This window comes from Mustela nigripes, chromosome 11 (genome assembly GCF_022355385.1).
Source record: "Mustela nigripes isolate SB6536 chromosome 11, MUSNIG.SB6536, whole genome shotgun sequence".
In the NCBI taxonomy this organism is placed as follows: domain Eukaryota; kingdom Metazoa; phylum Chordata; class Mammalia; order Carnivora; family Mustelidae; genus Mustela; species Mustela nigripes.
The window spans coordinates 1,170,225-1,185,674 of record NC_081567.1 but is presented as its reverse complement, the minus strand read 5'-3'; the positions used below and the strand labels follow the sequence as shown (position 1 = coordinate 1,185,674).

The 15,450-nt window shown below is 63.1% G+C and overlaps 1 protein-coding gene across 4 annotated transcripts in view; it reads right to left on the bottom strand.

Moving 5' to 3' along the window:
- Positions 1 to 402: 402 nt before the first annotated feature.
- The window catches only part of ELFN1 (extracellular leucine rich repeat and fibronectin type III domain containing 1), a 68,284-nt gene continuing 53,236 nt past the window's right edge, over positions 403 to 15,450 (bottom strand). For all 4 annotated transcript variants that reach the window (XM_059414282.1, XM_059414284.1, XM_059414283.1 and 1 more), the window contains exon 3: positions 403 to 3,577. In XM_059414282.1, the coding sequence (XP_059270265.1) occupies positions 836 to 3,310 (2,475 nt within the window). In that variant the 5' untranslated portion in view covers positions 3,311 to 3,577 and the 3' untranslated portion in view covers positions 403 to 835. The remainder of the gene's footprint in view (positions 3,578 to 15,450) is intronic.

Below are 15,450 nucleotides of genomic sequence, written 5' to 3'. Positions count from 1 at the left end.
GCGTACAGTGGGGACGAAGACAGAGCACATACGCCCAGCCCGCGCCCCTTCCAGCCACACCCCAGGCACAGCCCTCCCCAGTGCCCTTCGTGCCCCACAGGGCTCTGGGCAGGTCCTGGAGGCCACCCGGCTGCCTTGCTTGCTCTGTGCCTCTTTGGTGGCCTCTGGAGTTGGCAGCAAAGAAATGGACCGGGGAAGGGACCCACAGGGATCCACAGCAAACCTGGGCGAGGCAGTCGTGGGAGGAGCCGGGTGGCTACTCTGTGTCTAGCGTTTTATGTCTTTAAGAGAACTTGACTTTTATTATTTTTTGTTTAAAAAAGGAAGAAAATAAAGACAGAGAGTAAGATCAAGAAGGCAGAGAAGAATCCAAGAGGAAAGAGAATGAAAAAAGTCCCCTCCCCCACCCCCATCCCCAGACACAGTTTTCTCAAGTCCCTTGTGTGTGTGTGTGTGCGCGCGCGTGTGTGTGGGTGTGTGGAGGCCACGGCTCATTCTCTGTTGGGACTGGCAGCGCCCCCTCCCTGCGCTCTCTGGGGGCCCCAGGCTTCCACCCTGGCTGCGTGTGTGTCTGTGTGTGAGCGTGTCTGTGTGCACGTCTGTGTACACATGTGCACATCTGTGTGAGCGTGTCTGTGTGCACGCATGCGCGTGTCTCCCTGTGTGAGCGTGTCTGTGTGCACGTGTCTCTGTGCGTGTCTACGCGTGTGTACGTGTGTGGCGCGTTGCGTGGGAGTCTCTGGGTTACGATAGCTGCAGTGGGTCTTGTGTCCTTTTTGGTCCCGTGGGCGTCACGAGTCCCGGGGAAGGTGCGGGGTGGGCGCGGGCCGTGGGCTCAGGACTTGTGCTGGGCCGACACGCCCTTCCAGTAGTCCAGGATGTCGTGCAGGTCCTCGTCTTTGGCGAACTGAACCTTCTTGCGCAGGGCATGGCCGGCCGCCATGAACTCCTCGTGGTCCTTGTGGCGCCGGCGGCTCAGTCTGAGGCGCTCCCAGATGCTCTGGGAGGCCCTGCAGGCATACTCGGGGCTGGAGGAGTAGCTCAGGTTGTGGTACTGCGGGGACAGCGGCGAGTAGGCCAGCTCGCGAGGCCGCGGCCGGGTCAGCGGCTCCAGGATGGACGCCTTGCGACCGCCCAGGCTCTCATGGGGCGGGGGCGCGGGGGGCGCGGGGGGCTCGGCCGGGTGGGAGCCGGGGTATGAGTGCCGGTGCTCGCCGTAGTGGCGGCCTTTCTCGGCCTCGGCCCGCAGCACGGCGGCCGCGGGTGTCACAGTGAGGATGGCGTCGGTGGCGGGGGAGCTCTTCTCAATGTACTTGGCCTCGGCAGCTGCAGCCTTGTGGGCGCCAGTGGCCTCGGCGCGGAAGGCTCGCGGGCTGCGTGCGGAGCCGCTGGACGAGGAGCTGGCACGCGGCGGGCCGGTGGCCGCCTCCACGCTGTGGTGCCGCTGCAGACCGTGGCCAAAGGCGTCCTTGTAGACGGGCGCCAGGAAGCCGTGCTTGCCGGCCAGCGGCTCTGACAGCAGCACCAGCTGTGGCTCAGCCGCGGACACGGCCCCGGTGCCGGCCTTGCCGCCCTGGAAGGAGGTGGCCTCAGACTTGAGCGCGTCGATGCAATTGTTGATGATCTGGTTGACCTTGTCCACCTCCTTGGCGATGGTGGAGATCTCGGCCACCGAGCTCTGGCTGTCGGGGCCGGGCCGGCCCAGCTCACAGTCCCTGCGCTCTGCAGGCTCGCCCGTGCGCACCTCCATGTAGCTGCCCTTGCTGGCCTTGGGTGTCTCGCCGCTCTCTGCCAGCTTGTACGGCTCCATCTCGCTGGCTGCCAGGTATGGGATGCGGGTGGTGGCCTCGGGGCCCAGCAGCGGGCCCTGGGACAGCGGGGCCAGGCCGGGGGCCTCCAGCTCGGGCCCGTACTTGAGCTCGATGATGGTCTTCTTGAGGCTGCCGGCCGCGGCCGCCTTCTTGTGCTTTTCCTCCTGGCGCCTCCACCGGCGCAGGCAGTAGTAGACGGCGCCCAGCACCAGCACCATGCCGAAGAGGCAGCCCAGGATGGTCATGATGTAGTGCGTGGCCGTGGACGGGCTGGGCACGGGACCGGGCGGGCCGGGCGGCTTGGGCAGGCCGATGGTGAGGCAGGTGTGGTTGTGGTGCAGGCCAGAGCTGGTGGACACCACACAGTAGGTGTAGTTGGTGAGCGTGTATAGGTTGGTCAGGCGGATCTCCTCCTGCGGCTTGGTCAGCCGGGACACGGTGGATGAGCGGCTGTTGTTGAAATGCTCCAGCGTGTACATGCGCGTGAACGGGCTGGGCAGCTGCACCGTGATAGTGGCCGAGTTCTGTGTCAGCTGCTTGACCTTGAGGAGGGGCCGTGCCTCAGCCTGGGGGGCCAGCGTGGGCAGCGCCACCAGCGGTGTGGTGCCGTCACCGGAGAAGCAGTCCTCATCGGCACAGGGGGGCTCGCTGGGCTCGGGGGGCGGCGGGGGTGGGGGTGGTGGGGGCGCACGGCCCGGGGGCAGGCGTCCCGGCACAGGGGGTGGCTCAGCCACGTAGGCGCCGTCGGTGCACACGGACTGCAGCTTGGCGAGGATGCTGCGCTGGCCGTGGCGGCCCTGGCCCAGCAGGAAGTAGCCGGCGTAGAGTGGTGGCGACTCACACTGCACGCGGTCGTGGGCGTGCGTGGCGTTGGCGAAGGCAGCCAGCCAGCGCAGGAAGCCCAGGAGCTCGCAGGAGCAGTAGAAGGGGTTGCTGTAGAGCTCGCACACGGACAGCCGGGCCAGGCCGGCGAAGGTGGTGCCGTGCAGCCGCTGGATGCGGTTCATGGACAGGTCGACGTTGACGACGTTGGGGCACTCCCAGAAGGCGCCAGGCGTGACCACCTCGATGAGGTTGGCCTGCAGGTACAGGTACTCGAGCTTGGCCAGCCCGCGCAGCACGCCCTCCGTCAGGTTCCGCAGCCGGTTGTAGCCCAGCTGCAGCACCTGCAGGTTGAACTGGCCAGAGAAGGCACCGTCCTCAATGTAGCCGATCTCGTTCTTGGTGAGGTTGAGGTACGTGAGGTTGCCGAAGCGGCTCAGCGAGGCGTAGTGCACGCTGCGGATCCGGTTCTCGTTCAGCCGTAGGTCCACGATGGTGCTGTTGATCTGCTGCGGGATGGCCTCGTAGGGCGGCTGGTTCTGGCTGCAGATGGCTAGCCACACGAAACCCTTGTCGCCCTCGATCAGCCAGCAGTCTCCGCGGGCCAGGCCGCCCGCGTGCAGCAGGATGGCGGCCGCCACGCACGCCCATAGCGCGCCCCAGAGGCACCCAGCCATGGGGACGGCCTCCGTGGGACAGCCTGCAACGCCTGCCCAGGGGGACCGGCCGGGAGACCCTGGAGGAACCAAAGGGGCCGGCGCTCGCGCTCAGGGGTGTCCTGTCCCAGGCCGCATGCTGGCGTCGTGTGGGCACTGGGAGCCGGCTGCCACCCTCAGTGCCGCAGGCCCCCGGTCATGCGCCTATGTCCTGCCGAGGCTGTGGTCGCCTCCCCCATCGGCCCGGGCGTCTGGACAGCTCCACCCTGCACCTCCAGCTCCACGGTCCTGTGGCAAGACAGAAGAGGGGAGAGCATCAGTAGGGGCTGGGGTTCTGGCAGGCCCCACCGCAGAGGAGCAAGGCCCTGTCGGGCTGCCCGGTCAAACTAGAAGGCATGTTGGGGGAGCCCATGGTCCTACGGGACAATGTTGGGTACCAGAAGGGCACAGTACAGGTTGTGCCTCGAGGGAGGGAGTGAAGGGAAGCCCCCATCCCAAGCCCTCCCCGGCCCCCAGACGCGACAAAACCCCACCTGCTGGGCTGGGCCCTGGAGATTCAAGGACTATGGGTCTGGCACAGGCAGGGCCACTTGCGGGACAGTTGGGGATCAGGGACGTCCTCTCCCAGGAGGGCCCGGCCAGACTCACAGCCACCTGCAGAGGGTGCTTGGAGCCCTGGCCTAAGGGTCCTCAGCCCCAGCACATAAATTCCTCCAGGGCCTAGGGCGCCTCTGGCTCCCCTCCAGGGAGGCACAGGGAGGCAGCCAGCCCCAGGGACGGCCAGGTTCGGGGCCTGAGCCCTCCCGCACTGGGTCAAGGCACACATCACACTCCTCTGACCCTAAGTTTCCCCAAATTAGACTACTGGATGGTCTCAGGAGAAAGGAGGCTGCCACTACCCCCTCGTGGGTGGATCCCAGTAGAAAGGCTGGGAAGAGAGGAGTGACTCTGCCAAGAAGCCCCCGTGCCCACCCACACCCCCACCCGGGGCCTAGGAAAGGCCCCATCTCTCCCAGCTCTGCCAGCCAGCTCCTGAGACAAGTGTGAGGGGATGGCCACCGGCCCCTGCACAGACCCAGGATGGGACCGTCCCTCCTGGGTCAGACTGGGGAGCCTGCGCACAGGGAGATGGGGCTGGACACAGCAGCTCCCGCCAACGGGAGGACCTCTGGTCTGGGGGACCCGCCCTCTGCCCCCCACCCCAGGTCTCCTGCGGGACAGAAGAGCAGGCATGCCTTTCCTCGTTAACATCTGGATTTATAGCCGGCCTCTGTCACCGCTCTGTGGCCTGGCCGGCAGCCAGCTGAGTGTATTTCACGGATATTGACGTTTGCAACTAGTCTGCACTGAGGCAGCTTAAATTAGGGAACAAAATATAATGATGTGAAATGGATTTTCTTCCCCTTCGGAAACTTCACAGAGCACTGTTTTGATCTGGCTCCTGGGGAGGAGAGTGACTGGCAGATGGGGGCCAGATGGGACGGGGAGGGACCCGGGGCGAGGTCCTCCTGGCCAGCCTGTGGCTGTGTGACTTCCTGCAAAGCACGGGGCCTCCCCTGGCCGGTGGGACAGGGAGGGAGTCTGTCGGGGGGACGGTGGGGTCCCTGCATGGTGTCCCTGGGGAGGACGGAGGGCATCTCAGTACCTGCCCCTGCCCCTCCACCAGGGGCCCCCCCGGCGTGGGTAAGGCAGGTGGGGGCAACAGGGTCAGGCCGGCTCCCGCTGCTGAAAGCAGGTGCGTAGAGCCTGTCTAGGAAGTGTGGCGTCTCAGCAATGCTGATTGTAATCACCTTTAATCTCTTGCTCAAAATAACCCAAAGTCAAGTTAAGGAGGATTACAGGGGCCTGAAGAAGCCTTATCACAGGCAGACTCCAGTGGAGGAGGGACGGCCTCCAGGCTACCGGCCTCTCCCTGCTCCCCACCCCCCAGCCAGGGCCGCTGGGTCCCTTGGCGGCTCTGGGAGCAGCACGCACACGTGGGTCTGTGTGCGGCGAGGGAGGTGGTGGGGGACGGGGGGCTCACCCCACAGGCAGGCTCCCACACGTGGGAGCTGGGGTCTGCATGTGCGAGGGGGAGGCTGTACCAACACACATGTTGGGACCCATGTTAGCACCCGTGCACGCAGACAGGGGTGCCTTCGGGAGAACACGGCTCCATGGAAGCCTGCCCACGTGGTGGGTGTGAGCCCCCCGCCCAGCCCCACCCTCCCCAGGGCCCACGTCCAGGAACGCAGCATCTTGGGACAGGCACATGATTCTGGGGACCCGTCTTGTCTCCCCTGTGAACCGCCCCCTCCCCCGGAGCTGCCTCCACCAGGCCAGCCATGTGATGAGGGAGGCAGGGCTGGCCCCCCTGCCCTGAGGACAGGGTACGTCCCCCCGCCTCTGGCGCTCCCTCTGGCCCGGCAGGTGTCTTGTTCTCACCTTCGTGGGCCATGCCTGCCCCCGGAGCCTGGGCTCTGGGGGGATGGGCGGCCTCAGGGGGAGGGACATGCTAGGAGTCTGGGTGTGACCCTGCTGGCTGGTCCCCTAAGACCTGGCCTCAGAGGGACGCCAGGATTTTCCTTCTACAGCTCACTGTGCAGATGGGAAATGGGAGACCTGTCTGAGGTCCCAGTGCGAGTGGCCCCGTCCTCCTGTTAGGGCTAGGCGTCCACACCTGCAGGCACCTCGTCCCTCCAGGAGGCCCTCGGCTGCAGGGACTGGGCATCCTGAGCAGAAACGGATGCCCAGGGAAACGGCCTGATCGGCTGGGAGGGCTCTGCTCAGGTGGCGTGCTGTCCCTTGGCCTGCCCCCTCCTCCTGGACTCGCTCGCTCACCGCCATCGTCGGTAACGGGCGCCAGCGCCAGCCCCACCCCCGTCTCTCTCTCTCTCTCTCTCACACACACACACACACACACACACACACACACACGTCCTCCATGCCTGACTGGTCACTCATGAAACAGACGTACCCATAGATGTGGGAGGCACAGGCCTGTGTCACAGCAGCCCCCACCTGTGTCACAGCAGCCTGTGTCACAGCAGCCCCCACCTAACCCTGCCGCCCGCACCCCTGCAGGCCGGGGGTCCCTCTGCCAGCACCTCTCCCTCCACACCATCCGTGCCGACTCGTGGTGCCCCATGTGGCCGCTGGCCGCTCGAGCTGTACTGTAGTCCTGGACAGCATAGTTCTACATTCCACAGAAACACCTTGACCAGAACCCCCTCCAGCCCATCCAGGCAGTGTCCACCCCAAATGGTCACCAGCGACCCATCTCGCCAGCCCTGGGGGCACACTGTTTCCACAGCAGCCTCTTCCTGGAGCACCTTCTGCTCCAGGTCTGGGAGCAGCCGCTCCTCCCGACCGGTCCCCTCCACAGCCCCTGAGGCCAGACTCCGGCCTCAGCTGTCACTGCCTCTGCTCACTTCCCCGAGGGGATCTCAGCGCCCCTGAGGCTCACGGACAGCTCACCCGTGAGCTCGTGCCCCACCCCCCCATTCCTCAAACCCCACACCAGTGCGCCATCCTCGAGCACGCTCTCCCCTCTCCCCACATGCAGCCCAGAAGCAAAAGCATCCCCCCCACCTCCCTGGGTCTCTGGGGTCGTCTCCTGGCCTCTGCCACCGAGGCCGCGCTGGTCCAAGCCACGGCCCCCTCTGGCTGGGCTCCCACCTCGTCTCCTGCTGCCCACAATCCACCCTCCCCACCGCAGCCACGGGAACCGGGGGGACCTTGGAGCGCGGTCATGGGATCCTGCCACTCCGCCATCCCCGCCCACAACCCGGGATGACATCCGTTCTTCCAGGAGGGAGCAGAGGAAAACCCAGGCTCCACCGGGACCTACCAGGCCTCGCCTGCTGGGGCCCCATCCATCCGCCGCCTCCCCCCCCACCGCGTGTGCACCACCCCCGTCCTTCTGGCTGCAGGGCCTGGTCCCTCCCCGCCAAGCAAGAGCTTCGGATCCTAGAGCCGACAGCTCCCCCATCAGAATAGCACCCCTTCCGAGCCCCTGCCCAGTACTTGCTTATTTACTTGGATCACTGCTGGCTCCCTCCCTGCCCCCTGGGGTCACAAGCCCCAGTGCACAGACCCCACGTCCCACCGGCTGGGACGCCCCCTGCCCAGAGTGTCAGCTGACAGGCAGGAGTTGCATGGGGTCAGGCATCAGCCGTCAGCTCTATTTTCTCATCTGTGAAATGGGAGCCAAACATGCCGCCTTCCCCAGGACCCGTGGGAGGGAGCTGTTCCCACCCCTGCCCTGCAGGGATCCAGACCACCCCTCGTCACTGTGGGCCACATCACCCCGAGCCACCTCTGACCTGCGGGTTCAGACACATCCAGCGGGATGAGATACACACGTCGGCCTCACGTCCTCACTTGGCAAAAACACCCCAGTGCCCCCCGCAGTGTTTCTCCGTGCACACCTTGCCTGATGGACAGAGAACCCTGAGCACGTTCCCTCAGCCCCAGGAATCCTGCTGGACTCCTGCCCCCTCCTTTCACGGACGCCTCACGCTGGCCCCTGCAAGGCCGTGTGACAGAGACCCCACACCTCGGAAGGACAGACGGGCCAGGTGCAGCCTGGCACGTCCCAATGGGACGGGGCATGAGTTCTGGCCCTGACCAGAATAGCCTCGGGGCCAGTCCCTGCTCACCTCGCTTCTGCCCTCAGTCAATGGGCGTAGAGCCTGGGGCCCCCTCATGTCCCAGCAGAGACCAGAAGCGCCCCAGCCCCAGGTGGTGCCCTGCACAGTGGCAGATCACGTACACACGACAGCCAGCCTTCTGTGTGTCTGCACATGTGTATAGGAACCTGTGTGCCAAACTGTATCCGCGGCCCCAGGCCTGTCTGCACATCCATGTTCACATGTGCCTGGGGGATCTGACAGTGGTCACTGAAGTGGACTGTCCTGAGGTCATCAGATACCAGTGGGGAGGGACAGGAGAGACAGTAGGGCCTGGAAAGGGGCTCCCCTCCCGTCATCACCATGACCATCGGGACAAGTCCCAGAGCCATCACCTCATTAAGCCTCATCACTGCCCTCCACAGGGACAGGGGACAGCCACAGTGCCCTCTGTGGCCCAGGAGAGAGGACCAGCCAGGGAGCCTCAGCTAGTCAGGCAGGACTCAGGCCACCCAAGCTGCTCCACTGACCCCACAGCTCCCCGTGGAGGGTCCCCCTGGAAAGGGGGCAGATGGAGCCCCTGGCTGCCCAGGGGGTGTCTGGCCCCACCCAGGCCTGCAGGGATGGGGCGGTGCTCACGGGGCCACCCAGGGACGGGCCTGGTTGGTGGGGGGGATGCAGATGGCAGGGGTGACCAGCGTTCCCCAGCCCCGGGGCGTGCAGAGCTGGGGGCTTGGACGGAACCCCAAGAATGCAGAGGGGGAGGGTGGATTCCCTATAAATGTGCTCGGCTATTGTTAGAGGGGCACTCTAGGGGACCCCAGGGTGGATGCCTGGTGCAAAGCCCTGTCTGGGAGCCACGGGCGGTGTAAGCCCCCCAGCAGGTGTATTCATCCGGGAGGGGAGCTGGCCGGCTGAGGGCAGGGGCCTGTCCTGGAGGGTGATGCAGCATCTGGCCATTGGAAGGGAAGCGGGGAGAGCACGAGCTTGGAGAGGACCCTCAGAAAGAAAGAAGTTGGACTTTCCTAAAGAAGCATCACATTTGGACGGCGCCGGGGCGGGGGGTTGGGGTTGGCAGGGAGGGACGAGTCTTCCTGCCACTCAGAGTGAGGCCCAGCCTGACTGCAGAAAATACCAGAAGTGTGACGGTCCCGCACACACACACACCCACGTCCGGTCCAGCCCCTGCCAGGAGGGCCCTGGCGTTCATTCGCATCCTCGTCCACAGCAGGGACACGCGCCAGGCAGCGGATATTTAGGAACAGGTCCCTGAGGCACGGATGGGGCACTGGGGGAACAGCAGGGAACGAGAGGGAGGCCTGCTCAGTACCAGGAAGATGCTGGAAAACTGTAGACAATCAGGGAAGGCCTCCTCTAGGAGATGCCATGTGAAGGGTTCTAGTAGGTGAGTAGGAATTTGTTAGGCAAAGAGGGGTTACCGGGCATCCCAGGTGAGAAGGAGAAGGCAGAAGGCACGTGTGATGAGAGCACAGCCCCCACGCAGGGTGTGCAGGGTGCCCAGGAATGGGGCAGGGGTCTCGGAACCAGAGTGGAAGGGCGTGGTGGCAGGAGAGGTTCCCGAGAGCCTGAGGCACGATGGTGGCACTGGGCTGGCAGGCGGGACCCCCTCCTCCCTCTCAATCCTGGGGTTGTGGGGAAAATTGGCGACAGTGGGGGAGGACAGGGACCTGCCCCAGCCTGGCCTGCTCCCAGCCTCAGTTTCCCCACCTATAACATTAAAGAAAGGGTTGAGCTAGGTGCCTCCAAGCAGAGGTGCCCCAAGTCCCACGTGGTGGCTCCTAACCCCCCCCCCACCTGGCGCTTGCACACACTGCCCCCTCCACCCGCTGCCTGGGGGGACGCCGGCGCTCAGGAGGCTGGTCCCACCTCTGTTCCCTCATGTCAACCCTGCCGACATGTTGCCGCTAATGAAGTAAAGAAATATGGTGGTTCCAGGCTTTTAAACTTGTCATGGCCAGATTTGCATAATCACCTGCCTAAAAATACCATTGCTCTGCTCCATCTCAGTGCCCAGACTGGGGGCCAGCGCTGGCCCGGGGATTCTGCACAAGGCCCGACTCTCACATCCCGAGGGAAATGGGCTGAGCGCCAGGCACACGGGGAGGCGGGGAGATGGGCGGGAAGTTAGAGATCGATAACTTTTTACCACTCCAATGTTTGGCCGATAGATCATGTTTACTGCGAACGTTTGTCTGCCGCTGCAGCCGGGCTCTGCCGCAGAGGCCCCGGGGCCGCGACGGGCACAGTGGGAAGTGCCATTGTGGGGCAGATGCCAGGGCCTTGGGCCAGCAGAGCCCGGGGTGGGGTGGTGGTGGTGGTGGAAGGGGGGGCCGGGCCCGCCCACCTGAATGGGGCACACCACCGGCTGGGGCTCCAGGCCCCCAGGCCGGGCCACGAATGTTGGTTCCTCCACGCTCTGGCTGTGTGACCTTGGGCAAGTCACTGGCCTTCTCTGGGCCTGTTTCCTCCTCTGGCAGATGGAGATCACGGGGGCTTATCCCTCACAGCCTCACGGCGAGGGTAACATGACCTTACCCTCCGTACCTTCCTGCATGTACGCGCGCTCTATAAATATTCATTTCCTCCTAGGGCAGCCCCTTGGCCTCAGGCGGGCAGGGGAGGGAATGCACTGTTCCAGGCCGTGTGGGTGGACTGAGCAGGCCAGCAGGACAGGCCTTGGGGGTTTTTTGACTTCAGGAGCTACCCATCCCGGTGCCCCCAGCACTGGGGCCGAGCGGGCGCCGTCCCCAGCCTCATCACCCACCTTGAGCCTGCCCTCCCTGCTCCTGCTCCGTATTCACCCACGGAGGCTGGCCCGGGCTCCTGCAGCCGGCCGGCCCGCAGTGCTGACTCAGCCGGGCTCCAACCTCAGGACTTGGCCACAGGGTCGGCCTGGCAAGCCCCCGACCTCAGCTGGCCCTGCCCTCGTCCTCTGGGAGGCAGGCTGGGAGGCCCACGGTGGAGAGACCGTCCCTTGTCCCTTGCCCTCCACCCCACAAGGGTACATGCAGAGGGAGCCGGGAAAGGTGACGGGATGGGGCCCAGGGAGAACAGGGAGGACATACCTCACCCACCCGGTGACCTTGGGCGTCCCCCGGAGCCCGGAGCCTCAGCCTGCCTGGCTAGAGTCCGGGATGGGCAGCAAGCATGCAAACAGCAGTGGTCTCCGGTTTCCTATAGGACCCCACGTGCGGCGAGTGTCTCCTGTGTGGGAGCACCCCCAGGAAGACGGAGAGGAGGGAAAGCCAGCAAGCCCAGGCTTTCCCCCCGAGCAAGGGCAAGGGAACATGGCATCAGAATCCACCACTTCGCTTGGTAATACCAGCCCTACCCCGGGGTTTCCAGGGGAAACCCTGCAGCTGGAACCCAAGCTGCAGCCCAGGGCGGGGCTGGGCCAGGGTTCCTGGAGGGGCAGACACAGCAGCAAAGGCCCCAGGCAAGGCTGGGGGCTGGAGTCTGGCCCCCACAACGCCGGGCTCCCTCCGTCCCTGTCCTGCCAGGCCCCGCAGCTCCCGGCTGCTCTGAGTTAATTAGGGATCCAAACATTTAATGGTCTGTTATGCTTCCACTGGGCATCTTTTTAAATTAAAAAAACATGATGTACGGCACTGTTGGAGGGAGAAATCACTTTGCGATGGTTTCCTGCTCAGGCACTGGCAGGGACCGGGAGAAGGTGGCTGGCTGGCCTCCAGGGAGGCCGGACGGCGACACGTGACCCTCTCCAGGAACACCGCCCCCACCCCCCACCGTCGGGAAGCATGTTGCAGACTCCAGGCAAGGGTCTGGGTGTCCAAGGGACACCTGGCACTCTTCCCCATCACACCCTCCTAACCCTGGCAGCCAGGAAGTTCTATCTTTAGTCTGACCTGAATCTCTCCAGTTGTTTTGAGGGATGGCCAGCCTGAGACCGCACTTGGAGATGCGCTGGTTCTGCTCTTCCCAGTCAAACCTAAACCCCCAGGAACCCTGAACTCTGGGAGCCCTTTCTGGGCACGGGGATTCTGTCCCTCTTCGCATCTCCGGCAAAGGGCAACGCAGACCACTGGGAGGACCTCGGGGGACACTGGCCCCCGTCCCCAAGCTCCCCAGCCGGGGCCACGCACCCAGACACCGGGACTGCTGCCCACCCTGCTCACCCATCAGGTCCTGTCTCGAGTCCCCGCTGCTGTGATGATTCTCTCCGAGCACAGTTTCCGGCCACTACGAGTTGCACTAAAGATCTGGGGCATGGTTTTCAAGCAGAGGTTGTAAGACAGCAGTCAGCTCCTCAAACATCACATGAAGGAGGGAAACCAGGTCCGAAGCAAAGTCCCACCTAAAGCAGCATCGGTGACCCCACCCGGGCCAGGGACAGAGCCGAGACACACTCTGTCCCTGGGCTAACCGGGCCCCCGGCTATGTGTCGGCGTCACCGGCCATGCTGGGATGGCGTCTTCACTCTGGTGAGGCAGGGGGTCTCCGCGTCGGATATGGGGCTCTCTCCCCACATGACCAGACCAACACGGGGCTTCCGACCAAACAGCCTGCCCAGCGCCCCCTCGGCCACAGCCAGGACCACCCCCCCCCCACAGGCCCTCTCCCTCCAGAAGCCACCCCTCCCTCGAGGGCCCCTCATGGACACCTGTCAGGAGGCTGCTGCAGCTCCCAGGGGCAAGGATCCTTCCCAGGCTCCTCTTTCAAGGCCACCACAAGACCCCCTTTCTCTGCAGCCCCTGTGCCCCAGGGACCTCAGGCTCCTGTCCCAGGAAAGAGGCTTCTGGAGGGGAATCCAGCACCATGGGCAGGCCTGGGCCCAGACTCTTGTTCTTAATTTGTCACTGAATCCAAACACACACACACAGACACACACACACATGCACGGGGTCTGCTGCCTGGCGGCCTGGGGAGCCCCGAGCCATCCTAAGAGCAGACATCACCCCTGTCTGCTCACATCTCTATGGTCCCACCTAGAAAGCATTTCACTGGGATGAAGGGGTAAAATCGGTCCCCCCAACCCCATATCAACAGGCAATGAAACGTCCAACACCATATAGTGAATCATCTGTTCCCTCGGCTGATCTGTGATGCCCCACAGGGTGAGTCAGGTCGAGCCTGCCCTCCCCCTTGTAACCCCGCATGGCTCTCCAGTGCCCTCAAGAGAGATCATGTCCCCACCTATCTACCTCTCTCTGCCCCCACCTTGCCCTGTAAGACGATGGTCAACCTGCTTCTCTTGCATTTTCTCTAAGCTGCTGTTTCCCAGCCTGGGACACATCCCCCAGCCACCACTGTAGTCTCTGCTTGGACTCCCGAGAGGGGCTGGGGTCTCCCCTCATAAGCACGAAGTGGCCCAGCTGTGCCCCCGTGCGTCCTGCCCTGTCAGCCAGACTGGGGGCTGCAGGCACGGGTGGCTGGCTCTTCCGCGTCCCTCCCAGGCGCAGGGTAGGCAGTGGACGGGGACTGAGCCTGTGGAGGTGCTCAGTCCGTCACCTGGAAGGGAGGGTAGCTCCATGTCTTGATTCTCCCTGGACGGTCTCCACACACCTGCTGTTCGGTGGCACTATGCGTGGAGCCCCCCCACCCCAGTCACACACCCTGCCAGGTGGCTCACGGTTGCACTGGTATGGACACCTCTGCTGGGGACCGCGCCATTGTTATCAGTGGCCCCTCGCCCCTCTTGTGACGCCTAAACGGCCCTGTTTACGTCCCTGGGACATAAACTCTGTAATGAGCTTGCCCACAGAGGATGATAGACACCCTTTCATGCTTCTCCGTTTCCAGAACCTTGGCTCAGCGTCCCTCTCCCAGGTGACTGGGCACAGCTCTTCCAAACACGTAGCCAAGACGCAGGTGGGACCCCACGGAGCCTCACAAATTAACTTCGGAAGAACCTTCAGGATTGTAATATTTCGGCACGGCCTGTCCCGTGATGCCCGCTGTCCCTCTGGTCTCCCAGGAAGACTCCGCAGAGTTCCGCACGATGATCTCAAAGTTTTCTCATAACTGCATTCGTGGGAATCCCACGGGGTGTGTGTGTTGTTGCCACTGTGCGCGGGGACCGCTGATCTCATTATGTTTCCTGACCAGCTGTTGCGGGTACAGATGAGAATGACCGACTTGTGTGTGTCTGTTCAATATCCAGCCCGCTACTTTCGCCAAGTTCTCCAGTGACCACTTCAGTGGCTTCTTGGTTTCCTCAGGCCTCCGATCAGGCCGCCGGCAAATGATTACAATTCTTTCCCAGAGACAGCGCATTTAATTCTGTTTCATGTCTTATTGCTATGTCCAGGATTTCTGGACAATGATAAAGGGCTCTGTTGGTGGTGGCTGTTTGTTTTTTTTTTTTTAAATAAAAGTTTTTGAACTCCCAGGAATTTGAAAAATCTCATCATTTAGCATGGTCCTGGCTGTGAAGTTGGGACACAGTTTCTTTACCGGGATGAGAAACCATCCCCGGTTCCATTTTTAGCAGTTCCTTTAAGATCGGAAAACCAGAGCTAGATTTTATCAGATGCTTCTTGTCATTTCTCAACAGGGTCCCGCGGCCAACCTGTTGAGGTTGTTATGTATTATATTAACAAGTTTCCCCACTATTAAGCCATCTCTGAATTCTTCTGATAAATCCTACCTAATCACAGCGGATGACCTAACGTTCTGGGAAGCGGGATCTGTGTGTATCTCACCGAGGATTTCTGATGCCATCCTCGGGGCGAGATCTGGGTGAGGTCTCGTTTCTGTACAGTGTTCACAGTCTGGGGCCGTTCTCACCCTCTCTCACCGGGGTGACTTCCTGCAGACAGCAGCTTCCCGCTCCGGTGAGATTCCCGGGTCTCTGAGCTTGGGGCCCCTCCCCGGCGAACGTGTTCCCAAAGCCATGTGGGCAAACACCACAGACCACTCCGTCAAGGGACTGTCACCCTGCGTTCATTGTTAGTACGTTCCAGATTTTCATGATTCGGGGTTAGCTCCAGGCCGGTTACACGGCAGGGAAATGTGCTGGGAAAGTGGACACCAGCCTGGGGGAGGTCAGGACTGTGACACCACCCGCCGAGAGGACCCTGCAGGGCCTCCTGGTCTGTGTTCCTTGTCACCCACAGGCAGACGGATGGACGTCACGTCGGGCATCAGGGGCACGGAAAACACAAAATGAGGGAAGGCCCGGACCCTCTCAGAATGGCCCCTCTGAGGAGAAACCCCGCAGAAGTGAGGGGCTTGGCAGGAAGGACACCCCTGAAAGATGGTACCATCTCACTGTCCACCTGCCACGCTGGGACCCGGACCTACCCCTGCACAGGATGTCTGTCTCTGCATCCCTTGAATCCGGTGGTCCTGACCACACTGGCCACCAGCGCTGCCAGAAGTGAGACCTATCTGTCCTGGGCATGGCCCTCGGCCGCTGACACACAGACGCAGCCGCCGCCACCAAAAGCGACAAGCTTCGGCGTGGTTTGTTACATGGCAACATGACACAATGCCGCGTGTCAGAGCAGGACAGTGACAGGGAGCGGGAGAGCCCCGCCCCCCCCCCCCCCCCCCCCCCCCCCCCCCCCC